Genomic DNA, 27,010 nt, shown 5'->3' with positions numbered 1-27,010 from the left:
TGTCAGCGTTTACAACTCCAAAGCATAATAATAAAGACAAACTTCACAGCTGATGTGGTTTTCTTTTTTTTTTCCCCTAAAGCTGTAATAATGTGTGCTTTGCAACTCAGGTTGTTTCTGATGTGTCAATCAGGAACAGTTGTGTTTTTGCAGCTTAATAGTTGATGCTTCCTAAGAAGCTTGGTTTCACACCAAGACAATTCAGACAGTTTCTATTAGACTTTTTATTAGAACAGGCCTGATTTTTTGTAAAGAATAAAAATGGTGGTAGACATACCACTCTATATGCAATTGCACTTTTTTCCCTTAAACAGAGTTTCTATTGCAGATGGGCTCCCTCTTATCATCAGGTAAAAAAAACCAAACCAAAAAACCTAACTGTAAATTCGATGTGAAATGTGTAACAGTTATAAGCAGTGACAATTTTCCAGACTGATGTGTTCTGCCTACTGCAAGGTTGGATTACATGCAGTATATCACTCCAGATAGAGAAAGAAAATAGGGGTTTTTTGTATTCTGCCACCATACTTATGATTCTGGATATGACTCCTCTTATCACTGAACTTCATCAATAAATCTAAGATCCGAAGTTCCACATCAGTCCTGAGGAAGAACTATCTTCTGCCTGCCACACAGTTCCAGTTAAAGAAGTCCTATTTAAATAAGGCTAGGGTTTGAGCAGAAGGCACCGACTTTCCATTTAATGCAACAGTCGTAACTAAAATTAATCATGGCACTCTAACATTCAAGTCAGTGCTGTACTTCAATTACACAGCAGCATAAAATAGTACATCTTATTTCTGGTGATCAGAAGTCACTGAATAGAGTTCCTGTTAGTTTACATCCCATTATAAGCTGGTCCTCCTCCACCTTCAGGCACTACCCAGTTAATGTTCTGACTTGGGTCTTTAATATCACATGTTTTGCAGTGGACACAGTTCTGAGCATTTATCTGCAGTCTTGATCCTTCTCCTGTTTCCAGAGGAATATATTCGTAAACTCCTGCAAAGAGCAAAAGAGAGCTATCACTTCACTGAATAGCTTCCCCTGGCATAAATGCTCAACATAATGAGGGAAGTATATTAGTAGTGTGAATCAACTGCCTTGTTCTGTATGTACTAATTTATTTCCTCATGAAAGTGCTGTTGACATAATGTATTTTAAGAACTGTACTTGAACTCTCTTCTAGAAGGAGGATTTGGATAGAATGCTTGAAGTAAGTAGAAGGCCAGGCAAACTCTTCCTTCAACTTAAGTCTTTTGCCTTGCAAAAACTGCTCAAACATTTTTACTACCTACCTGCTGGACAAAATCGCTGTTCTGGTCCATCGAATACAGCCAGATTCCTACTCACAGGGACGCTGTCATCTTTGAGAGTTAAATGAGCAGGCTGGTCATGTTCATGGTTTGTACCACTTAACGCCACAGATGACAGGAGATCAAAACTGATTTTTCCATCTGGCTTTGGGTATTCAATAGGTGTGCAGTCTTTGGCTGGCTTGAGCTGAGCAAAATCTGGTCCTAAATATATTTTCAAAAAGTAAGTTTCAGTATAGAATCACTGGAAGTAGTAGTTACTCAAGAACAATCTATTTTCACTTCCCTTGTCGTCAAAACGAACTATTTCATAAAAGGTACTGTCTTTCATGAGACAAAAAACTATGCTGATGTGGTGGTTTTAGGCTATAACCTTTAAAAATTTAGCTGCAGATTTCAAGCAGAAAAGTAGAACGATATAAATAAATCACTGTTGGGTGTAAGAAGAAAACCAAAATATTATTCTAAACAAATTCATTGGGTAAGTGTCTGGAATAAGAGGAGCTGTACCATAACAATTCTTCTCTTATCTCTTCTGATCTTGGCTGTTTTGCTTTGCTCGGGAGAGATAACCTGCTTACCGGCTGGCCTTGACTAAGTCTAACCCACTGCTTCTCTCTCCACTCTTCTCTTTTGGGACAGGGAGTGGGGGGGTAAGTGGAATGGCTTCCCTGGTCTTTTTGATGAGGGGGGGTTTGGTGGTGTTTGCTAATTGTAAGCCATGGTTTAGTTGATTGGGTGGGTTGAATGCGATGATCTTGAAGGTCCCTTCCAACCTGGTTTATTCTATGTATTCTATGTATCTGTATAATATTGTAAATACTGTATATTTTGTACATCTTGCATTCCATAGGGAAGGTTTTTTTCTTGTAAATACAGCTTCATTTGCTTCTAACTGAGTTGGTCTGCCAAAAAAGTTAATGCTGGGGGGAAACTTCAACCCACCACAGCTAGAAGAGTGTTTAAATATCTTCATTTACAGTATTGCTATGTACTATGACAAAGTCATATTGGTCTAGTTGAGGATGTCCCTGCTGACTGCAGGGAGCTCAGACTAGATGACCTCTGGAGGTGCCTTCTGGCCTGGACCATTCTATGATTCTTTTCTAAATTAAAAGCTCACCACTTGACCAGTTGTGCTCTAGCTTCAACTTAGAGTAGAAAAGACTGCCATACAGATTTAGTATTTTCTTTCAGGAGATGGTGAAGTTACCTGGATGTTTTAATGTCCATGGTTCCATTCCTCTCAGTAGCCAATAAAATATGCCTGTGTAAATCATTCCTCCATACACACCAAGTATGCTATGGCAGGATGGTCGGATGTTTCTAACTGCATACAGCTCTTTCCAGACCCAGGAATTTTTCAGGTTCTCTTCATACTCTTGCACATCAAGTCCTAAGGCAGTACATTACTGTTAGGTACCTACAGTACATAAAGACTATCCTTGAAATAAAAAAATAATTGCTGAAAAAGGCAATTGTTAGCAACAAAGGCAGCAGAATGAAAATCTCAGATAATCTAAGAATACACTAGACAACTTATTTCAGCCTCTTGAGGAGATGCATCTTGTTGGCAGTTACCAGCGGATACCTACTGCACCTTTGTAGCCCCTATTAAAGGCCCATAAGCATCATTAAATTGATTCAAACTTCAGCAAAATATAATGATTATCTGCCAGGTGTCTATATTGGCTTCTCTGCAGGAGAACAGTTACTCCTGTGACCAAAGAGCCAGGTTTGTAATGTTAATGTCAAATTCAAAAGCCTTTTCTTTACAAGTTACAGACCATCAAAACCATTCCAATTTCTGTAACTGACTATGCCAGTCCTAGAGAACCATTGCTTTTGCCTTTCTTTTTTACTTCATAGTCAGCAAGTTAGAGATTTGACTAAAAACTTTTTATTTAAATGGGTTGATTGTATTCTTTACAAATACTAGACACTGCACACTTGACCCATGACACATCTACTGCAGCCAAGGCATTATCTCAGAAAAAAAAAAAGCTTCTTCACATGAAATTTTTTGGAGATTCCCCTTCACCATTCTCCATTACTACTGTATAGGAATAGATGTTCTAAATAATAAGGTTTAAGTCTTACATCTGTACAAGAAAACATCTTTCAGTCCATACTGTCTGTCTCACCTGAGGCTCTGAAGAAAATGTCATTATCTTTGCACAAAGTGTGCTCTAATAGTCTGTGCTGACAAAAAATGGAAACAGCATATAAAACCTGTCTATCATCAAACGAGTGGCACACTACTCATCCTTTATGCTTTCAGATAGGTTCTAAGCATTTTAACCTGTTAAAATAGTTTTAATTGTTCAGCATACCCTCTGTGGCAATCTGTATTGTGTGTTTCTGTTGAAAGCTCACTAGGACTGAATCCACTACTACAGAGAAGATACTTCTAAATGACAATCAAATGGCACCTGGCTACAGTGTCAATCTCCGTAACGACTGAAATGCTAATTAGGTTCTCTCTGTAGTCTTTGTTAACAGATTTAAGGGAATAACCAAGGCTTAAGTAAATAGCTACAAGTGGCCAGGATCAGGTGATTACTTCAATGTGCTTGCATTACATATAAAAGGATATACACAGTCTCGAACTGAGAGGACTATACAGTTAAAGACAGAAAAAGAGGATGTAAGGTAAAAAGTATCCTAACATTTAACAGCAAAGGGCAAACCTGAAAAAATTGAGCCTGTTTTGCTTTCATTTAATCTCTTCTTTCCCCTTCCCCGCCACCCCCCCTGCCTGTAATTCTGCAGTCTTTCAGCAACACTTTTTGAATCATAAACCACCATTTTTTAACCTATTTGTAGAATGAAATACCTGCCTTCCTTGGGTACTTCTACAGAAACTGTAAACTTACTTTTCAGATGCTTGTTAGAGACATACTTTGTTCTAGCAGTAGGATTAACACTTAAGAGTAACTTGTGCAGACACTTGTAGCTACTGCCAAGCTGTTGGTGATTCTAGTTGAACACAAGATAATTAAAAACCCAAGTACAGAGATCTTACCTATTGTCTTTGATGTGAGATTTTCATTAGTTAATTGTTTAAAGATGGCTTCTGCAGCCAACATGCCACTTTTCATTGCAGTATGTGTCCCCTTGATCTTTGGAACATTCAGAAGTCCAGGACTGCAACCAATTAATAATCCACCTGGGAAGGTGAGTTTAGGTATTGACTGAAGAGAAAACAGAAAGAAAGTTGATTGTTTTGTTTGTTTGTTCTTTTCTAAAGTGAAAATAACATTGTGGAAATTAAACTGGCATCAGGTTTGAGTGTCATTTACATTTTCAGACTTCGATGTACATGATATAAATATATAAGAATTACTCAACAAAGGAATTCTGGTACAGTAAGCAAGAATACAGACATTGTACTGTGCTGAGACAGACATTTGTTTTGCTGTTTTCCACACCATGAATTGTATGCATCTCATGGTTTATTACTCAGTGCTTTTTTCCCACAAACCTTCTATGAAACTGCACAGTGCCCTCCCCATCTCTCCTCCCACATGTCTCTCACAGAGTTGTTCAGCAGCCAACAATGTATTTTTTCAGTGCAAAATCATTGTCTTTCTCCCATTCTGTAAGCAGCAAAATGTCAAGAGAGTACAGCCAATTCACAAACCTAAGAGAGTGAGATGAGCTGCAAACAACAGGTCTAAAATGTTAATATACTATATTATATGCCTCTATCAACTAAGGAATGCCTCAGCTATCAAGATAATTTAATTGGACCAGGGTGAGAATAGCTAAGATTTTAGTGAACAGCTTGAAAACATGGATTGGCTGCAGCACTTTGAGCACAAAACTGTGACCAAATCTTAGGTCTGAAAATTGCTGAAGGTAAGTTATGAACATAGTCTTTCTCTGAGAGTTTTTTATTGAGCAGCACAGGTGAACCTAGCATCCTGTTTTTAATTAAAGATGCCTGAAACCATTCAATTTTTAACAACTTAAACAAACTGACCCCAAAAAAGTAGTTTCCTGAAAAATGCAAATAAAAAGCAAAAAAAAAGAAGTATCTCCTGGAATTCAAGATAATCTGAAACATGTTTCTTCTGCTTGCTCAGTTGTTACCTGTTTACTATTAACCCAGTGCTAGTTATTCTCCAAGACTCCTATATAGTAGCCACTTAAAAAAAGCTGTACTACACAGTATATTTTGGGCTATTTGTTTAACCACAGATGTAGTGATTTGGTTTGTAGGAAAGGTAATTTAGGATGAAAGCTACAACACTAAAAACTTTCAGTAACCAGAAGTCTTAAGTTCAGCCACATTAAGTGTTTAAAAGGAATTAAGTACATCTTTTCACAAGACCTTTGCCTGAAAACAGGTACTGAGTTTTTATCTATTAGGATGCAATGATGCTGCACTAACTCTTTCAATTACATAAAAAGATGGCAATCAAATACTTTTCTTCTCTAAGCGCTGTTTCACTGAATACATAGACAGTAACAAACATACTGTCAAAGTCTAAATGAAATAAAAAATTAGTCTTATAACACAAAAGGTTACATTTACTGCAGCTTTGTTAGCAATTCCTGTGCACTTGGTGCCTGTTTTCACAGTTGAAAGAATGTGATGCCAGAATGGCACACCTTCCCTTCCCCTGAAGGTAAAATCCTTTAAACCTTGAGCACTTGGAGAAGCCACCACCATCTTGGCAGCAAAGACAAAATGACACTAGGTTGGAAAAGGGAAGAAGGGAAGATGCATGCTTCCTGCAGTCCTCCCTACCAGTGGGCAGGAAACCCCACATTCTCATTTTAGCTCTATTAAGTGAGTCTAATCACAGAACAGTGGGGGTTGGAAGGAACCTCTGGAAATCAAGTCAAATTCCCCTGCCAAAGCAGGATCACCTAGGGCAGGTCTCACAGGAAAGCATCCAGATAGCTCTTGAAAATCCTTAGAGAAGGAGACAACACAGTCTCTCTAGGCAGCCTGTTCCAGTGTTTGACACTTGCATAGGTTATAAATAAAAAGCTCCTCCCCCCCACCCCTAATAATCCTAATATACATTGATCAACAACAGCAACATCTTTTATTTTGTTTACAATACTTTTAAATCTTTTCAAAGTTTTCCATAAAATGGAGACCAACCAGACGTTGCATTAAAACTTCTGGCATACTTTACTTTGCTGTTTTGATACACGGAAGCAATAGCAGCTATGTAGATCGTCTATTAAATTCTGTCCCCTCCTTCAACATAGCCCAAATAGCTACGAAACTGGAGACAGACGAGGGAGCTCTCTGTCTCTCACACAGCTTAGCACTGCTGTATGTTAAAGACTATAGAACATAGTTGCAAGGTTAATCTACAACAAACAAAAATCTTATCTCGATGGCAATTTTATACATCTATTTGATGCAATGCTGTCACCTAAACAAAAACTGGCAATAGAGAACAACTTACATAAGAAAATATTCCTAGACTCCAGTGTTGCAAATGAGTCAGACTGCTATGGTTATTAATCAAAGCAACACATGCAGAAGAAGAGCTAATCTTAAAAATCTTCCTGTGTGAATCATCAATACAGCTTTTTTTTTTTTTTTTTTTTTAATGAAAGCATATATTTTAAAAAAGCCATTCAGAAGTATGGTTTCATGATTAACTACACAATTTTATCTATAGGAAATTAAAAAAACCCACCAAACCTGAAGAACAAAACATGCTTTTGTATTAGGAACAGTGCAAAGTAAGTGAGATGTTTTAAGTCCAGCAAAGAAATCCAAAGATTTGGCAGAGAAGCACAAGAGCTGTAATTCTACTGGTTTGTGTAACTTAGCACAAACAACGTCTGTAAGTGACTTAAAAAAATACCATGCTCCTTCAGCCATATGTTTCAAGCAGAATAAGGAGCATGCAGCTGAAGTCACAATTTGGCAGCAATACAATGACTACATGTGATAAAGAAAGCGGAGCACAGGGTTGAAAGAAAAGTCCCTTCTGCACAAAACTCAAAACATCTTGGCATTTTGTATTTTATCTGTGTTAATAAGGTACCAACAATGGTTTCTGAAAAAAAGCTAGTAACACAGCTGGTTTACAACATGTCACAATGTATTTCCACTTAAGTGGAAAACATAACCAACTCACAGATTGACTTGTACTACATGTGTAAACAAGAAGCTCATGAACCCACATGCTTTGTTTCCAGGTGTGCACCTTGCTGTCAAATCTTAACAAGGTCCACATAACTGTGACAAGAGTTATGCTGCTACTAGAATTCTACCTGTATTGCAAAAAGAAGAGGTTCAAAAAGGAAAGACAAAGTAATCAGAGAGCAGAGTGGAATGGCCCCACACAGGCTGTGGATCATGAATACATGGCTAGTTTTAAGGTCCAAACTGGAAGGTGTATCTAGAAGATGTATCTGGGAATCTAGGACACTGCCATATGCCGTGTTTCAAGATTTCCATGTAGAAAGCCAACTGGTTGTAAGGACTTAAGCTGTTAAACTCTAAGCTATTTATCCTGCATGTTTTTTTAGCCCTTTCAACCAACTTAATGAAAACATTTTTAAAGTTTCACCTCTTAGACTCCTTAAGGAAACAAAATGAACAAGGTATTTCACCTCCTAAGAAAGCAAAAATTCAAAGTGGAGTATGAAACATACCAAAGGTATCTGTGCTTGAGGAGATAAAGGCTTTTATCTGCAAAGCTACGTAACCATTTCAGAACCATCAGTGGCTTTAGGGTGAAGCACTAGAAATAAGTTCCCTCTGCTAGAATATACAAGTAATTTGGAAGATACACACCCTCACAAAAACAACAGATGAGTGATGCTTCTCTCTCTTACCCATGGCTTCAGGCACAACAAAATTATCTGCAGCTGCTTTGCTACTGGACTCTTTGGGTTATAACATAAGCTCCACTTCATATTTCACTTAAAAGGGACCCAAGTGTAGCAAATCTCAGCAGCCAGTATCTAGTTGAGTTGTTTCCCAATAGTATGCAACCCAAATCTGCAGCACTAAAATCACGCTACAGAGGACTCAAAGTAAAACTTTCATGAAGAGTTACCTGTAAACCACCTTCATTTAATGCTCTGGCACCATAGGCGATCCTTGTTCCACCCTCCAAAGTAGGTTGTACACTGGGATGGTGCTTCCATCTCTGAAACTCTCTAAATGGATTCAAATAGGGATTTTGATAATCTAAACCAACCTTAAAGAAGAAAAAGTGCAACATTAATGAAAATAAACCATGGAATTTCAACAAAAGCTTGAAAAGAATACAATCACATATCATCACACCAACTATTTACATCTACTTTATACTAAACCCTCTTCAGCACCTTTCTCTTCAAGAAATCACTGCCAAAAATACATTTTACACAGCACAAGCAAATCTGAGCGTTTTCTGCTCCAAGACTGTTCTCTGCCCCACCTAAAACCTAAGCATGGAGAAGATTTAATTGTACTGCAACCACCTTCTTTCTCTTTGAAATTAAATAGTCAAATCAAGCATGTTTTAAGGGTCCGGATAAGCAAGAAAACTTGCAAAACCTCTCCACCCTAGAAACACTGGAAAGAGGTAAACAATTATTTCTAGATAGCCAGGTCCTTAAGCTCCCCTCATTTAGTGCAGTCAGTTATCTCCAGTTAGGTGAGACACTGTGACACAGCACAAGGGATCAGTGATGAAAGCAGAAAACAAGGGCAAGAGACTCAGTGAATTGGCTGGACAGCCAGGATTCTTATCTTACGCATTTGAGAATGTGTCCAAAGATACTATATTAAAGATGGAAATGCAGAGTGTCTTAAAAGGACTGCTGCCAAATTCTCTCTCAAAAGAGATTAGTTCTTCAAGTTTTATTTGAGATGAGTAACAAACTATATCACAAGTTAGCAACAAAAAATACCTTCATTTCTCTGACAGCTTGCTGCTTTTAGAGCGCTGCATGCATCTACTTCCCTTCCTCGATAATGAATGCTTTCAAAATAAGTGCAGGGTAATGCTACCACAAAAAACAGTTAAGACTGACATGGGTGTAGAGTTCAAAGACAAAAAAAGTGCTTCTATGTTCACACATAAAGTGATTTTCTCCTGTCTTAACTGGAAATATGAGCATTACTGACTGCCATTCTCTGTAAGAATCAAGGCTCTCTAGCCATGTAAAAGCAAACAGAATTCGAATATCTATTGTCTGTGCTTATTAATTCTAGTATTGGAATATGTACAGGACAAGTATGCATGTTTGAGAAAAGCTAACAAGTGTTTTTGCAATGTTTTTTACAGAACAGTTAGACAAAAATAGTGTTCGCACTCACCCACCCAGACTCTGAGATCACTCTGAAAACTAGGAGACCAAAATGTTGCCTCAGTCCCATGCTGCTGAAAGTCCAGATTCTGTGCCTGACTCTTACAACAACTGTATGTAAAGCACATGCACAGGATGAACAGTGCATGCTTCATTTAGGACAGTAGGTGCTAGAAAAACATCTCCTACCACTGCTTCTTGCATCACTTGTTGACAGAATGACACCAGACTGTGTCTCTAGTGATCCTAATAGTTCTGATAGAGGAAATATAAAGGAAGAAGCTGTCTGTCCAATTTAAAAAGACAGGTGATAAAAAGGGCAAGGCAAATGGGGTGAGAAGAATTCTAAGAACAAACCGAAAAGCTCAGAATTTGAAGAGATGCTAGTTGTGGAACTGCAGAGTGCTTCCACTTTACATGCTTCTTTCATCAAGTGGAGACGCACTTAAAGTTGATGCGGGAAGGAGGAAACGGAATTGTACAAAGTGTCTGTGATTCAGACATTTCCTAACCTGTAAAAGTTTTGCAAGCACAGTTTTGATTAATCATCTGGTTTTGGCTTTATCAAGATTTGTTTGGTTTGGAAAACAAATTTCTTTTGTAAGTTTTCTATCTTAATAAAAGACACTGTATTAGAGACAGATTAATAGGATATATTATCCTTCCCTAATAGGGGCTCTTCAGATTGAGAATGAACAAAATGCTGCTATTCTTGTGTTTTTATCTTCACATGAAAATGAAAACCAAACAACAAGCATGAAAAACCCCCACACTTCACTTACCACAAACCCGAGAGCAACTAAAGGTTCACCCTCATTTAAGTGATAAAGAAAGGATCCTCCGTATGTGTGTCTGTCTAAAGGCCAGCCTACGGTATGTTCCACTCGTCCTGGTTTCCATTTCTTCTCATCAATAGTCCACAACTGAAATGAAGATAAACAAAAATGTATTTTATGTTGCAATAACAGAAAAAGACAAGTACACAACTAAATACTGAAGAGTATTAATTTACTGCTATGATCAATGCATAAATTCATATGACAAAATACTAGGTAGTGAGTATACTTCTTAGGAATTACCATTTAAGAATTACCTAATATTTCTCTTTCAAGAAATGTTGTGCATCAGAAAATGTGACTGAGACTCTAGTACTATACCCCAAATTTTCCTTCAATGACAAGATTCTTTACATTCATGACTTCAGTAGATACTTCTGCTAAGGAATACAATGCTTACATTGAATCTTTTTGTTAAAGATGTTACCTTTGCATAAGAATCACTGCAATTCCATCACAAGTTTTTCAAAGTCAGGCTTAACTGTATGCCTGAGTTGATCTAAAAACTTGCTGTGAAACAGCTTGTCCTCTCTCTCCAACACCTCTCCAGTGGTCATCTGACCCATGGTGGACTCACAGAAGCATCTTCATGTTTCCAATATGGAATCAATTTTCTGCTCATTTCACAGTGTCTCTTCAACATGGAGTTATAGGTGCACTCCAGTGACAAAGGGCAGCTGAACACCATCAGATCAGTTCAAGAATGGGGCTGATCTACACTAATGTTCCCATTTAGATTAAGAAATACATTTTTGAGTGTGACTCCTGAGTCCACCAACTTACTGTGTTTTGGTACAATGTTGTACAGTAGCTATGGAAGGCATGATATGGATTCCATTTGCACAAACCTAAACTGTAAGACAGACTCCAGAAGACCATGTAAAGCATACTAGTCACAAAAAGGCACATAGGACCAAATCTGAAGTGCATACAATATCAGCTCATCAGCACCAACTATTTCACTTTGCAGATCCATTCTTATTAGACTACTATTTGCTAAAGTCTGATCTGGAAGCAGTGGGAACTATACAGCTTTAATCACAACTGAAGTTGTTGTTAAGACTATGTCATACAGTTACAGAGTAACTCCAACAAAAATTTATAACTGGAAGCATATGCTTAAAGTAGTAAACAAAGAGTATGCTATAGTTGAACACTGAACATATGCCAAATAATACAGCTCTTTTTCATGAGTGATATTTCCCATGGAAGTATTATCTTTAAAAGGAAATCTAAGCCATATGAAGAGACTTTTTATGGGGGGAAAAAAAGCAGCTCATCCACAAGGTGTTTCAGAGACTGACTCAGCATCTGGACCAGTGCACACAGGCATAAATACACAGAAATCCGTAGAAAGCCTTTCCTCCTTTCCATGGGTACTAGAACACCCTAAAAAAGTAGGCAGCATGAATTCCTTTCTCATCTCTGACCTCATTAATGTTCATAAATATGTAAAGGGTGAGTGCCGAGAAGATGGAGTCAGGCTCTCCTCAGTGATGCCCAATGACAGAACAAGGGGCAATGGGTGGAAGTTGAGGCATAGGACCTGCCTGGATGCGCTCCTCTGTGAGCTGGTATAGGTGATCCTGCTCTGGCAGGTGGGTTGGACTAGATTCTGCGATTTGAGAAGTACTGAAAAGAGATTTCACAAATATAATCTGAAATCAAGTTAAGGCACTAAGAGTGTATTCACAGATACCTTTATTATAATACAAAGGAGATTAACAGCAGCTTAAACAAAACTATTAAGACCTCCAGAAAGCATCATCCCTGATCAGCTTCAGAATACCAAAGATTCTGAAACCTGAAAGTGTAATTCAAAATGTAATCTCTCACATTAGCTTGAAGGCAAACAGAAACTACCTCATAGCTTCACAGTATTTTCCTTAATTGTTAAAATCATGCAGGTGATACCTCTTTCAGTCCAATGCCATAGCTCTGGGGTTGACATTTCTCCCTTAGGTTGTATTTTTTGTACATCTGTTTGGCTAGATGTCCGTGACAACCTTCAGCGAAGACTGTAACTTTAGCATGGAGTTCCAAGCCTCTTTCAAAGGTAGCCTGAAAAAGTAGAACACTCCATGAGAAGATAAATCTGTGCTACACCAATCTCACAGCAAGAAACTGGAGAGCAATGAAGTGATTTTACATTACTATGTGGCACTGCCTAGAATCTACTAACTATTTGAGGCTATGGCTCTGATGCAGTTATCTTTTGCCATTTGTCACTGAGAGACTCTTTTCCAGATTGGAGGACACATTCATATGGAGCAAAGGAATCCTGACAGAACAAAGGATCTTAACCTGAGATTTCACACTTGAATTTCTGTTCATGAAGTCACATTATAGTAAAACATTGTGTCTGCTCCCTCCACACAGGAGAGGCTAGACAGAAACACCAGACCAGAAAAACCTGCATCACCCTGTCCCTAAAAGAATCCACTACCTCAGAATAAAGTTAATATTGCATCTACTTTACATTAACACACACAATAAAATTAAGGCAACATTAACTATAATTTCAAAAACATTCTCACTAAAATATCTCAACAATGACACTGAGAGTAAGATAAGAGGAACTAGCATACATGTGTATGAACATGTCACCTCTGTATGTGAGCACACTGGACCACAATATCACCAGATTGTATTTGCAATGTAAGCATTCAAGATACATAATCTTGCAGGAAAAAAAAACACCAAACATTTTAAAAAGAAAAAGGTTGATTCAAATCAGAAAATTCTCATGTTGAAAAAGGAAATGAAAACAGTTTTGCATTACTACATCCAACAGTACCAAATATAATCATGCCAAGGTATGCCAGCATAGGCTCACGTCAAGTTTATTGCTTTGGTTTTGAATTGTCTGTCAGGTGCAATCCACTTAAAACTTAATGGTTGGAACCCCCTGAAAAAGGTTAACAAATGAAAACTGTTCCTTCTAAGCAGTAATTGTCTTTAAACAAGAATCAAATGTACAACATTTCACTACATAGTTTTTTTTGATTGGTGCTGACTGCAATATGAAACTATTCAGTAACCACAGTCTATTTTATTAAGCTCTGTATAGACACATGGAAGATATTCTTGCTCTGAAGGTTATACAAACTACTTTTACCTGAACCTTTATGCACTGGAGGTGTTATCAGCTGACCTAATTCACAGCTAAAATATTTAAATACTCAAAAAGTTGTAGTAGTGGCACACTGATTAAGTACATTAAAGTAGTTAATGGACATTCTTCCAAAATGAATGGAAAAAAATTCTAGGGTTTGAGGATGCTTAAAAATAATAAAATCACAGTTCCTTCTCATTTTAAAACAAAGCCAAGCTCCCAAGAAATCATTACAGCAGCATAAACTTGTGTCTCCTGGAGAAAAGGCATATCTGAAAAGAGCATGCCTGTCCCCTACAGGAGAGAGACATTTATGTCCCGTCCCAACCATTAACCCCACTCTACAAAGTTCACCCCTAAAACATATCCCCAAGCACCACATCTAAACGACCTTTAATCACTTCCAGAGTTGGTGACTCAACCACCTACTTGTGAAGCCTATTTCAACGTCTGACTACTCCACCAGTGAAAAAAAATTTCCTAGTGTCCAGTCCAAACCCACCCTGTTGCAGGTCAGAAAGCTGAGGACAGACTAGTGACAGGACAAGGGGAGATGGGAATGTACTGCTTTTCCCTGACACCACTCCTCCTCCATTTGCTATATTCTCTCAAAACAGGAATGAGTCTTCTCTTCTCATTCCCTGCTTCAAATGGGAAAAAAAAAGCCCACAGTTATGTGAAAGTAAAGACCTCTTTGAAATATGTAACTAGTATGGAACCTTATAAAAGAAAACAAATCTTAGGAGAAAACTTATACCCGTAATTTTTGTAGCCAAATGATTCTTTCTGGAAGTCATTCCGAGGTGTCAAATTCTCCCTATGTATTACACAGGGAAGCAACAAGCTTACTGCAGGTTCTGGATTCCACTAAAAATCAAAGTCCAACACTTAGAGCAGGCAATCACCTTCTGGCTACAGAAATGTGACCAGCCAGGAAAAATGTGTAAAGATTCAGTTGTACCTTGCCCTAATGAGGCAGACTGTCAACAAATGTGACTGCAGTTGTAAATAGCAAAGAAAACCAGCCAGAAGCACACTTTCTTACAGGCTGCAAGTTACCAGCTGGGTAACAGCTTTCTAGTTCACATTTCCAGTTTCCAATGAGATCCTGGAATTCTTTCCTTTGTTTCCTGACTTCACATATGTCAAAACACCTTTACAGTATGTCCCTTCAAATCGCCCTCAAACTTCCTTTCTGCAAAGGTTTTTTCTCTTCATCTCAGAAGAGGTTTACAATGCTCTGAGACCAGAACTTACACAGGTAATAATTTATCCATTTTATACACAGAGGGAAGACCAGCTCTTAGGCTGCAGAATGACTACCAATAGTGCCAGTAGAAGCAGATACAGCACAATTTATGGGGAAGACAACTACTTACTTTAGGTGCTCCATCCTTTTGAATGCCCACATCATTAGTTGCTATTCCTTTCACACTACCATCTTCATGAAAAAGAACCTTGGGAAATATTTAAACATACAATGTTAATGATCAATTTAATCCATTAATAGAAAGTCCTAATGCAGAACTTCTAAACATTATGTCTTTAATGGTCAAAATGGAAGATTATTTATATATTAATATACTGTATGATCCACCTGTACTTTGCTGGATCTAGACCATGGAATTTAGACACTGAAACACCGTCTTCACAATACGTGTCTGTTAAAAGGAATATTGTGAATGTACAAATAATTGGGATTGGAGTGAAGAGGTCTCCAAAACCACTTTTCATATATGCACTGATGATGTTATTACCTCAGCTGCTGCATACCCTGGATACAACTCAACACCCAAAGCTTCTGCTTGTTCACCTAGCCAACTCACAAAGTGGCCCAGACGTACTATGTAATTTCCATGATTAACCATCGGAAGTCCTACGCAAAAAAAGAGAGACACACACACACATAAAACACTAAGCAAAACGTTGTATACATCAGATGTCATATCTTCTACAACTATTATCTTAACAGTCATGTCATGTATAATCACAGCCATTGTGTACGCAGACCCTGTCACTATACAGTATTACGTTCTACATAAACTCAATGTACTACACTGAATCGAAACAGTGTGATCTGCAGAAAATTTGAAAAAGACAAAGATGACTCTCTACCCCCTCACTAAACTTTACCTGGCAAAATTGGCACTGGAATTCTAGATTTCTCTGTTAAAATTCCAAATATGTCTTCAGTTACAGGAGTATGAAGTGGAGCCTACATAAAGAAGAAAATATAAACAGTACTGAGAGTTACATTTTTCTAGTGAATTTAAAAAATACCACAATAACATATTTATACCAGTAAGACAAAACAACTAGCCAACAGCACACTTGTGGCAGCTACCAGATGACAGCAGGCAGCTGGTTGCAAGGCAGGTGGTGTTTTGGCAGAGACAGCCACTTGTTTCTTGCTATCCTCACTCCTGAAAGCACCTTAGACCTCCACTGCACTACTATGTCTGCACAAATATCAGTGTACTATATGCTGCTCCAGTAACAACAAAGAACAAACAAATCTGATACTGCTAAGAATCAGCCTACTGTGCTGCTTGTGCCCAGGAGCTGGATTCTGCACAAACACAGGAAGTGTAGTGTGCCTCAGGACTCACCAGACATATTGTGTATACGCAGTAAGACTACTATATAAAAAAGCAGAAGCCATAGCACATCTGTGTAGACAGAAAACTTCAGCATTGTCTAATAAGAGGAAATAGGCTAAAAAGAAGGTAGGAATTTGTTTTGTAGATCAACTTATTTTAAAATAGTACTAAGTATCAGTGATACCAAGGTACTAGCCATAGCAGAATGAGTTAGATACGGAGTTCATTACAAGCCAGAGATTAATTTCTGTGTTTATAGGTTCATACATACCCCCCGTTCCTTCCAGTCTGGAAAGAGTTCCTGTAAGGACCTTGGCTCAAGACAAGCACCAGAGAGTGTATGAGCACCAATTTGAGAAGCTTTTTCCACCAGACAAACACGTATTTCTTTGTTGTGCTCAGCAGCTAGTTGTTTGAGTCGAACAGCTGCAGAAAGACCTGCAGGGCCTCCTCCAACAATGACAACATCAGCTTCCTCCACAAATCTTTCCATGTTTACCCCTTGAATAGAAAAAAACCCCAAAAAACTATTTAAACCAATCTCTAATTTCCCCCACTCTCTCTCTCACTAAATCTTGTTCTGTGAGACTGGCTACTGGGTGTCCCAGAAGTATTACTATGCATAAGAAGAGGCTAAGTCTTCAACAGCAATTGGAAGAGTGTAGAAAGACAGGTGCACTCCCATGTAAAACTCGCTCTTTTCAAGTTCTCAGAAGAACAGGAAAACACATATTCCTTCTCTTTATAGCATAAGTAAATATCATCTTAAAATGTTAAGCTTCAGAACCCAGCATGTGCTAGTTGTGCCAAAGATGCTCAAAGAAACTCTATGTAAGGGATGAAGAAAAGAAAAAAGACCCTTAGTCAGAACACATGACATTATTTTACACTAATTAGTCAATGGCTTTTCTGAAATTTAAGCAAGTGACATTGCGGGATGTAAAGACCTGAACGCCCAAGGGTTATACATTATTTTCTCACAAACTCTCATGGTAAGAACATCTGAAAAAATAAAGCAGAAACATACCTGACTGAATTAAATCTTGCCGAAATAGTCATTGAAGCAAAAGGTACTTGTATATTTTCTTCAAAAAGCTAGTTAAATATATTTTCTTTTAATAATAGGATCAAATTTAGTCTAATGCCTTTTTATAGCACTAAAGACAGTGTGAGTGAGCGAGCAACCACAAGATTTGGAGTATTAGTACTGTATTCAAGAGTACAGAATTTCTGTAAAAAAAAACCAAACCAAACAACCCAAAACAAACCAACAAACCCCAAACATTCCTGTGTATTTAAAACTGAGCAGTAATAAGTCAGTTTTTATAAAATGCATTGTTTCACTCACCTTCCCATCGTTTGTCTTTGTCTCGAGGATAAATTGTATAATGCGTAGTTATGCGAGGCACAGAGGCAGTAGAGGCACATCTTGCAAGATGCAGTGATGGAAGGCAGTCTCTCTTTATCAGCTTTAGAGCATGAAAGCACTGACGTGCTACAAAACCAAGAAACAAATTTGTCAATTCAATAGTTTTTCACATGTGGCACAACAAATATGAAAGCTTCTCACCACCAAAGGCTACCAGGTGATGTTCACATGAGGAACCATAAACTTTCAAGTTAGGATGCACTGTTTAATTTTACATTGGGGAGGAAAGGAAAAAAAAAACAAACCAGAAGAAAAGAGAGCTTCCCCTTTAATCATTCCTCTCATAAAACCACACTCCACACCAACCAGCGATTTCTGACCACTGAAATTGAGTAACACCTGTGTATACAATGAAACACATTTTAAGCTACTTGGTTCTGAACTTCAAAATATTTCATACTTTATATTTCAAAGTGACCAAATAACAGTAGAGACAGAACATAGAAATTGACCTCTTCTGTCATCTCAACATGTTGAAACACAGAGTTTGGACTACTAGAGGATACCTAAAGTAAACATCACAATCTACAATAAAAGTTTAGACTTAAACAAGTATACCCAGGAACAGCAGTTACACTTAACCTTTACTGCAGATATGTTAGTTGTTACAAGAACAAATGAGAAATTATTTTTGAGCAAATGGAAAACATTAAAGTTTAACATGATCAAAAATGTTCAGAAAGACTATTGCATATGACACTTGTTCTAGTTTTCACATTAGAAAAATGATAAAGATGGGAGCTGTACTCAGAGAACTTGTACGGTTAGCACTGAAACATGTTATAACTAAGAAGTCTGTAAACTAAAACACCTTGACAGGTATTTTAACTCCCTTTAAGGATTCCCTTTCTCTAATTTCAGGGGTGAAGGAGAACACCATATTTAAAGTAGAGAATTTCTGCAATGCTACCTAAGTAAAATCACCAATGTCTTATGACTGAAATGCTCTGCTGAGAATAGTAACTGGCAAGGTCATCGTAAACATCCTCCACTAAAACACTACATACTGACAAGATACTGGTCTCTGTATGCAAGCTACTATTTCCTATGTCATTTCACAGCAATTTTGTCCATAACCGGCATAACATAAAAGCTATTATCATTCCATCTCAACACTTTTAATTATCCTTTAACTGCAATCAGGCAGGAGAACAAGTAATACACTTCAGAAGCACGGTAAGAACTACACCTATAGGCATATGTTAAAACATGACACATTAATTTAGAGATATTTTTATTTAAGCAGAACTGATAGTACTATGAATTACACAGCATACTTAATAAATATCGGTTAATTCACACACACGCAAAAGAAGGGAAATTCCGCTCAGAACACGTCTGATAATTAAAAAGGTAGGTCTGATCCTTGAACAAGCACAATCTTCCCAATGGGCAAACTGAGCTTGCGTTACCGCACTGTGTTGAGGCTTGGCGACGCGAATCTGAAACCGCCCTACCAAGTGAGCCACCTCCAAAAAGTTTTCTGCAGCTCCGTCAGTGTTGCCTCTACAACTACTTCGTCAGCAATGGCATACATTCAATTGCTTTGTTTCATCCTTCAGAACAGGTAACAATATCTGTGACCACTCCCACCAAAATTACAGTTTTTAGGCACCACGTCACGAATAAAACACACTAGTAAGACACTGCTCCGACTCGGCCAGCACTCAGGCACAGCCCTGCTCTCCCGGCCATGAGCACCTTCGGAGAGACCGATGCTGCTGAGACAGAACCCCCAGCCCGAAGCACCCTCCTCTGCCGCCGACCCAGCACCCGCCCCACCGCCCGGACACCCAGGCTCGCCCCAGCCATGACCTTTGCTCTCCTTCCGCGCCGCGCCAGATGCTGGCCCCACCCTGCCCCGCCCAGCCCAGCCGACCAGCGGCAACCCCAAAGCCATCCGCCCGGGACGCTCAACCACCCGCGGAGCAAGCCAGCGTATTACCTCGGCTAGAGGACGGGCAGCGAACGACCATCATGGCGGCAATCCCGAACTGCGACCCCCCCCCACTCGACGCCCTCTGCTCTCCGCGACCGCCCTACGCACGCCCCAAGCCAGCTCTCGGTCACGCCGCGCCTGCGCACTCGGCTGCCAGCGAGAGAGCGCGCCAATTCCGCCCCGTGCTACCGGCCAGACTACAGCTCCCAGAAGGCTCGACAAAAAGGCCTATCCCAACTTGCCTCACAGTTCACCCTTCTCATATTTAAATATGACAGGTTCAAAGGAAGCAGAGGCGGCGCAGGGAAGACTACCATTCCCAGCGTGCCCCAGCGCCTCAACCGCGCATGCTGGGGGCGGGACCAAGGAGGGGTGGGCGGGGTGAGGCGGTGTCTCAGACCAGAGCGGGAGATGGCTACGGCGGTGCCAGGCGGAGTTCCCGCCGCTGGGACCCGGAGGGTCCGCGACGAAAGCGAGAGGTCCCGGCCACCGGATCTGCCGGCCGGCGACACGCGGGAGCTTCTGGAGGAGGTGGAGATGCAGATCGGCGATGTAAGTGCCGGCGTGGCGGTTGGTCTGTCGTCCTCTCACGAGGGCGTCGGGGGGTGGGGCCGGACCCACCCATCGGCGACCCCCAACCTCTGCCATTCCTCTAGGCCGCCTTCTCTCTGGCGAAGATCCTGGAGGCAACGTCGGCTGTGTCGGCTCAGGTAGAGGAGCTCGCCACCAAGTGCTCGGAGAACGCCCGGTTCCTCAGAACATGGCGGGACCTGCTGAGGGAGGGGTACGAGTCCCTGAAGCCAAGCGGCTGACCCTGTCCCACGGTGGCTCCTCCGAGTCACGCCGAGCTGCCTGTATCGGACTGGAACGCGATGGGTTTTTTCAAATAGTTCTTTTTAGGGAGCTCGCATAGGTTTTGGTTTTCCCTCAGCAGCTTCCCATGAACAGGGAGTGCTTTCAGAAATACTTGATGCTTGCATGGATGTTGTATGTAAGTCACTGAAAAAAAAGTGTTTAGGTAATCAGGTCGCTTCCATTTCTGCTCAAGCGATCTCCTATATTAAATACTCCACCTTTTTTTTTCAATTTTATTTTTCCCCTCTAATGTGGTGAATGCAAAGTTAGTATGTGTGACATGTCCAGAACTCGTTACTGGTGGGGAAGTGGTGCGAGGAGGTATTGTCAGCCCTCCCTTTGGAAACAGCTGTGACCAACGGAAACCCTGCCAATGCCAGAGAAACTGGCTGAAGTAACCTCAAGTTTTTCTCTATGCACACTTTTTTCTCTGTCTTAAGGATGGGATAACATGGCGAGTCATGGCTTTTTAACAAGTTTTCGATAAGCCCTGTATCCCCAACCTTACTATTTTTAGCAGTATTGCAGGATGGTTATACAGTGTTACAGGTTTTTGCAATGGTTGATCGCTGCAAACAATGCTATGCCATCTTTTTTGTAAAAAAGTGCCTTATGATGGACCATATATCTCTGCATGCTAGAAGTTTAACAGCATTGTAGTGATAGGATGGATTGTTTTGAACAGTAGGCAAAAGCTTCCATCAGTTAGAAAAGAATCTGTGAAATGTATTCTCCCATCTCTTGGGAAGCACATCAGAGCTTTTTCAGTATTTGGTCCTATTTTATATCTTTGCCTTAAGCAGCTGTTAGGTAGTCTAGAGCTTACAGTTAACAGAACTTTTGGTCTGAATTATCTGTAATAAATAAATGGAAATAAATAGCTGTCTTGAAACTCCTGTAGCTTCATCAGAACAATGTGAAAAAAGTAATGCTCAAATGCAATGGGAGGCTGCAGGAGAACATGGTTGTTCTATGATTTATTAGACAGCCTTATTTTTACTGGTATTTTTAATTTTTAAAAGACAAACTGTAATTTTCTTACCAAAACAATAAAGATATTACTCATGGAAACAAAGATGACATTGAGTGCATCAATAATCATTGTATGTGAAAAAACAGAAGTAAGGACAGACATCCTTGCATATCACATCAAAAGTAGTTACAGTCATTGGAAAGGCTTTATTCCTCAGAGGACACAAATTCTGTTGAGTTCTAATTGCACCAATTAAAGACAATCCACGTGGATTTGTTTTAGCTGTATTTAACTCCACAACCCAAATTGTTGATAATCAATGCAGAAAAGAAGTAATTTTGTTCAGTGGATGATCTTTTATTTCAGTAAAACATACAGTAGTGGAAACAAGATGCTTTACAATCTTCAAGATAATCCAAAATTCTGTAAACAGTTGAAGTGTGAGTCACACTTTTAATTCTACTTCTTACACTGTTAAGAAGTTAAGTGCAAACATTGGAAGTATTTTTAACTTCATTTTAAAAGGCTCCAAATCATCAATGCAAAAGAACCATTTCTTTTACTACCATGAGCTTCTAGGCCATCAGACCATGAGAACTAGGGAGGTCATCATAACTCAGAAGGGAAAAATATTCTCTTCAGTAACTATACAAAGAAACTGCCTCAATAGGATGATTTCAGATGGGATAGTTAGTTTTTTACACTTGTAATGGTGAGAAGTAAAATAATGCCCCCAAAAGTGCTGACTGGCAGTGCACCTTATTTTAACCATAACGCATTCAGATGCACAAGGTGATTAAATTGTAGATGTTACACCTGCTAAGTCTTCTATTTGGGCCACCTGCCATTGTTCCACGTAGAGAGACAGACAAGTTTGCTGAAAACTGCCAGCTGTGTGGAGCTACTCATGGTAGCCCATTAAGCCCAGCGGGGAAAAGAACAGCATCAAGATGTTACGATACTCAGTCCAGTCTTTCCAGGCAAGGATGTTTTTCTGAAAGGGAAAAATTCCACACTCAGTTGAGAATGGGATTTGTGGGTTTTTTGTTGTTGGTTGGTTGGTTTTTAATTTCCACAGTTCATGTTCTGCCTGAATTGGAATGATCATTTAAAAAAATAACTGAGGAAACCAATCAACTTAAAAAGATCTCAGCTGTTGAAATGAGAAATTTAAAAAACCCCAAAAACCCCCACAACAAACTAATGAAAATAACCTTATTGCCTCCACGAAGATAGATGATTTCACAACATTCTGCTTTCAGAGCGAGATGTTTCAAATGACAGTTCATTTTTAACCCTCACTGCTTCTGGGAGGGAAAAAACCCAAGCAATTCACTTCTCATTCTGATGTAGGACAAGTTGTCAAAGTGTCAGCATTATGAGATGGTAAAATTACTGTGTCAGTTATACTTGCTTTTGTTCATGTGAGCCCAGGTGTCATACCTCCCTCTTCTTTCCTTGTTGCTGTAAAGCAGTAAGCCCACAGATGTCAAGCTAACAGTGCAGTGTCACCATGAAGATTCAAAATTATTTACGTGCATGAATTTAGTCTTGTTGACTGTGTAGTCACTGAAGCTTCAGAGGAGTCCATACAAAGCACAGGCTTCTTTACCTTTGGTGTAATTTCATGCATTGGCCACATCTCTACCCAGATGAATGATGGACCATATGTTTTCTGACTGCCTTTACCTCTTTTTGATCTTCGTTGTCTGTAATTATACCAAACCTGATGAATCATTTCTTTGAAAGGTCGTGTAGTCAAAGTATAGAGAAGAGGATTCAAAGCACTATTTATTGGCAGTATAAAAATCACCACCCAAGAAGTAATGGTACCTAAAGGAGTGAAAAAGAAAGGAAGCTGTAATAGGCATTCCAGTGTTTGTACCCTTTCTAACAGGGTCTTACAAGCCCTACATAAAGAAGCAGTTTTTCTGGCATATACCAGTACATATTTGCAAAGAGAAGGAAAAGAATAAGGTGCCATTTTTAATCTTTTAGGTTAGGCTGGTTTTGCATGGGAAGATGTTTATTGCATAAAGAAGGTAAGCAGAGCTTGTATGACTTAACTTTGAACTGTAAGTACCAGCTAGTGAAAGTAAGTTATTTTGAGGTAACAATTATATTGTTAAGCCAAGATAGGAAACATTGTATTGTCCTGAGCCATGTTTAGGCAACAGAATCTGCAAGAGAACCTGCAAAAGATAAGGCAATGGAGTTCAGCCTTGGTTTTCAATTTAATTTTGTACATTTTACAAATATTCTATTGAGACAGACATAAACTTGAATGATTTGAATGTGGGTATTTTTTTTGTCTGACAACGGTGAGTAATCTTTGATGATAGTAATCAGTAGCAAAGCTATATAGTTCATTATTTTGTGCATACATACATACATGTGCATAAGAAAGTTCATTGTAGTAATATAGTTGAATATATTAAATTACTTTTCTTCTATAGTGGAAACAACTTTCCTGTTGTAGTTTGAGCTGGGTGCCCCCCTGGTGCATTCACTTCCTGTGTCAAGAAGTCCAGCCCAGAGGGATGGACACAGGAAATTGTGTATTTCCTACCATAATTCTTTGCACCACTATAAGATCCAGTGTGGAGTCTGGCACTTCCTCTTTCCTTCCCTCTCTGAGACTTGGTAACTGGGGGAGAGATCTCCCGGCCATGGGCCTGACTGGGCCCAAGGCCACAGGGGGATGGGCAGTCTCAGGCCTGGCCAGCTGAGACTAGCCCAGCAGAGGGAGGGGGAAGAAGGAGCCCTGGGGGTTTTGGATGCACCCTCAGGTGGGGATGGGATCTTTCTTTGTCACTGCGCTTTGGGTTTTCTGTAACATTCACTGCTTTCCATTTAAACTTCCATCACTTTTGCAATCTGTTTGTCTGAGTCGTTATTTCTGCCTGTGGTGGGGAGGGGGTCTCCCCCAACCCATTACATTTCCTCATAGAGACACAGCTGAAACAGCCTCACAAAAGGAAGGACATACCTGGTATTTCTACTTGAAGTAAGGAAAGGAGTTTCAAAATAAAAATAGGTATCCAACATAGTGCATCAGTAAATACAATGAAGAAAAAACGTTTAGCGAGGATCATCTCTTTTTTAATGTGATTCCGAATTTCAGTAGCTGTAATGGCTGTTTGGTGAACACTGTAGAACATACTCCCGTAGGAAAACACAATGATGATAAAAGCTGCCAAGTTTACACCTGTTTAAGATGTTAGTATTAGTTGTAAATTAATGGCATAATGGCAATTCCACATTTTCTATTTGCAGGATAGGTAGTAAAGAGAAATGTTAAATCTAAACTGCTAGTCCCATAGAATTACATGCCCAGAAAATCTGAGTCTGCCTTCAGCTAAACGCATTGACACTCGATATCAACAGCTGTATTGGATCCAAACAATGTGGTTATCTGGTCTTACTGTTGTTCTACTTCCCTGACAAAGTCTATTAATTCAGCAACTTAATAGTCATTAACTTCTTTCTACTTTTTCAGCCCTTCATGCATTTTAAGATATGTAAGAATCTACATCCAGATATCCAGACTGGAAGAAGCCTTTAAGTGCTAAATAGAACATCTAAATATGAGGTTTGATTAAGTTCGTTTGCAGCTGTAATCTTATACAAGGAAGAAATGCCACTTACCTAAAAAAATGACAACAGAATAAATCTGACTTCCTGAACTTTCTGATTGTTCTGAGTGAAGAGGAAAACAGACGCCATTGGTGCCATAGTAGTTCCTGAAAAATTCCTTATTGCTCAGTGGGATAAAAGCAACAGCAAACCCAATAATCCAGATAAGAACCAAAATGGAAATTGTCCTGCATTTTCGGGGCTTCAAACATCTAAAAGGATAAACTATGCAGATGTATTTTTCCAAAGTCAGGTAAGTCAACAGTAAGACTGATACCTCTGTAGACAGAATAGCCAGCGATCCCACCAACTGACAGTGAATACTGTCCATCCACAACTGAGCATGCTTGTTGTACTCTCCACGATACTTAAGATCAAAAGCTCCAATCACAAATAAATATATTCCCATGAGACAGTCAGCACCTGTGGGCACAGTGCTTAACATCAGTATTTACACATCTGAATTTCCTATTCTCTGTGTGGCTGTGTTTTGGAAAACAGACATAAACATGTCTATACATGTGAGTACATATTTACAAATCAGCTAGCATGGAGATATAAAATGAATATTGGAGTGCTATTGTGAATTAAAGCAGTACAAATCAGTTCTTTTCCTGCTTTGCAGGCTGCAAGAAGGAAAAAGATACGGCTTAATTTATAAAAATATTCATGCAAATGTCTTTTTATTGGGTTTTATTCCATTTTGTGTTGACATTTGGCTTATGATAATTTGCTTTGAGTAGGGTATCTCTGCTAGACTCGGATTAATTTCAGTTTGTCCAATTTATGCTGATTCTAAGCAGATGCGCACAGATTTTTAAAACTAGTGAGGGAAAAGGAGCTGTAGACAAAGCTGAAGACTTCTCAGTTATTTTGTCCAGAAGTTTTGGGTAATATTCAACTTGTTCGCATGGAAACAGCAATATTTCAAAATCATTGACATGCTGTATTCAGAAATGTTGCAATCATTTTATATATTGTTGACAATTACTTTTCAAACTGCACCTAATTGCATTTGTGAAATATTTATAGGTTGTCCTGTACTGCAACAGGGTACAAGATTGTAGTGACTGTACTGGCAAATAGATCATCCACAAGCCTGGCTTGCTTTTGGGGGAGTGGAGAGGGATTAATTTTCTATATTTACATAAGTAAACTTTTGCTCATATGCAAAATAGAATACACTCTTGAACATAGTATTTACATGCACAAATTGCTATTTACTCCAAAACGAGTAGTAAAGTTTACGTTTCTAGGCATTTGAAAAATTTGGATTTTTATCTCTTCTTGATGAAGAAAGTTGGAATTTAACACAATATTCACCACATTAAAACCAAATTCTAAACCTTTGGAATGTATTAGCTGCCAGACCCAACATTTAATGAGACCTCCTAGTGCATAAGGTTTGTGCATTTTGTGTTGCCATTTGCAACAGCATGAAAGTTTAGTTAATCCAATACTGGAAATATGTCACTGCATTATAAGAACACACATTATGAGCAGGCTAGACCAATAATCTGCTAGGCATGGAGTACTCACAGCAGAGAGACATTATTGAGATCGCATGGAGCTTGTTCTCCGATCTGATGTAAGGCCTCATGCAGATAACAAAAATATTTCCAAAGCAGGTGACAGCAGATACAACCCAGACAAACACTCTCTGTATGATGCTAGCTAAAAGATTCTCAAGGGATGAAATCCCATCAGTATTTGGCTTACAACTGCGCACATGAGGAGCATATCCACAGTACTGGAATTTCTTAAAATATCTGGGAGAAAGAAAAGCAGGTAAGAGATGGTTCTAGTTTTATTACCAGAATATCAAAGCTCTCTTGTGGTGGGTTGAAGTTTCCCCCCAGCATTAACTTTGCCAGACCAACTCAGCAAATGAAGCTACTCAGAAAACATATTCTCAAAGAAGAAAAAATAATTACAACCTGCGAAATTTAACACCTGGTCATACACTTTCATACACTGTTTTCGATTATCCCATATTTTGTAAACTGTAAAATTCAGACCAAAGAAAAG

General features: G+C 39.1%; 3 protein-coding genes across 3 annotated transcripts in view; 1 reads left to right on the top strand and 2 right to left on the bottom strand.

The window, feature by feature from the left end:
• Positions 1–370: 370 nt before the first annotated feature.
• ETFDH (electron transfer flavoprotein dehydrogenase) lies at positions 371–19,667 on the bottom strand. Its single transcript, XM_054165642.1, has 13 exons — positions 19,525–19,667; positions 17,499–17,645; positions 16,422–16,651; positions 15,684–15,765; positions 15,308–15,426; positions 14,930–15,007; positions 12,350–12,496; positions 10,382–10,522; positions 8,360–8,503; positions 4,342–4,510; positions 2,530–2,712; positions 1,299–1,520; positions 371–1,002 (listed from the first exon to the last, which is right to left on the bottom strand). The coding sequence occupies exons 1-13, from the start codon at positions 19,556–19,558 to the stop codon at positions 839–841; spliced, it is 1,860 nt and encodes a 619-aa protein (XP_054021617.1). The 5' UTR covers positions 19,559–19,667; the 3' UTR covers positions 371–838.
• A 262-nt stretch (positions 19,668–19,929) lies between these two features.
• C1H4orf46 (chromosome 1 C4orf46 homolog) lies at positions 19,930–20,521 on the top strand. Its single transcript, XM_054165663.1, has 2 exons — positions 19,930–20,070; positions 20,175–20,521. Exons 1-2 carry the CDS (start codon positions 19,930–19,932, stop codon positions 20,328–20,330), a joined length of 297 nt encoding a protein of 98 aa, XP_054021638.1. The 3' UTR covers positions 20,331–20,521.
• Positions 20,522–22,621: 2,100 nt separating this feature from the next.
• RXFP1 (relaxin family peptide receptor 1) overlaps positions 22,622–27,010 on the bottom strand; it is a 45,754-nt gene continuing 41,365 nt past the window's right edge. Inside the window, exons 15-18 of the mRNA XM_054165675.1 lie at positions 26,522–26,751; positions 24,995–25,405; positions 24,336–24,554; positions 22,622–23,179 (exon numbers count right to left, since the gene is read on the bottom strand). Coding sequence (XP_054021650.1) covers positions 22,878–23,179; positions 24,336–24,554; positions 24,995–25,405; positions 26,522–26,751 — 1,162 coding nt within the window. The 3' untranslated portion in view covers positions 22,622–22,877. The remainder of the gene's footprint in view (positions 23,180–24,335; positions 24,555–24,994; positions 25,406–26,521; positions 26,752–27,010) is intronic.

The sequence above is a fragment of the Dryobates pubescens genome, chromosome 1, assembly GCF_014839835.1.
Source record: "Dryobates pubescens isolate bDryPub1 chromosome 1, bDryPub1.pri, whole genome shotgun sequence".
Classification (NCBI taxonomy): Eukaryota; Metazoa; Chordata; class Aves; order Piciformes; family Picidae; genus Dryobates; species Dryobates pubescens.
This window is presented reverse-complemented; position numbering and strand designations above follow the sequence as displayed.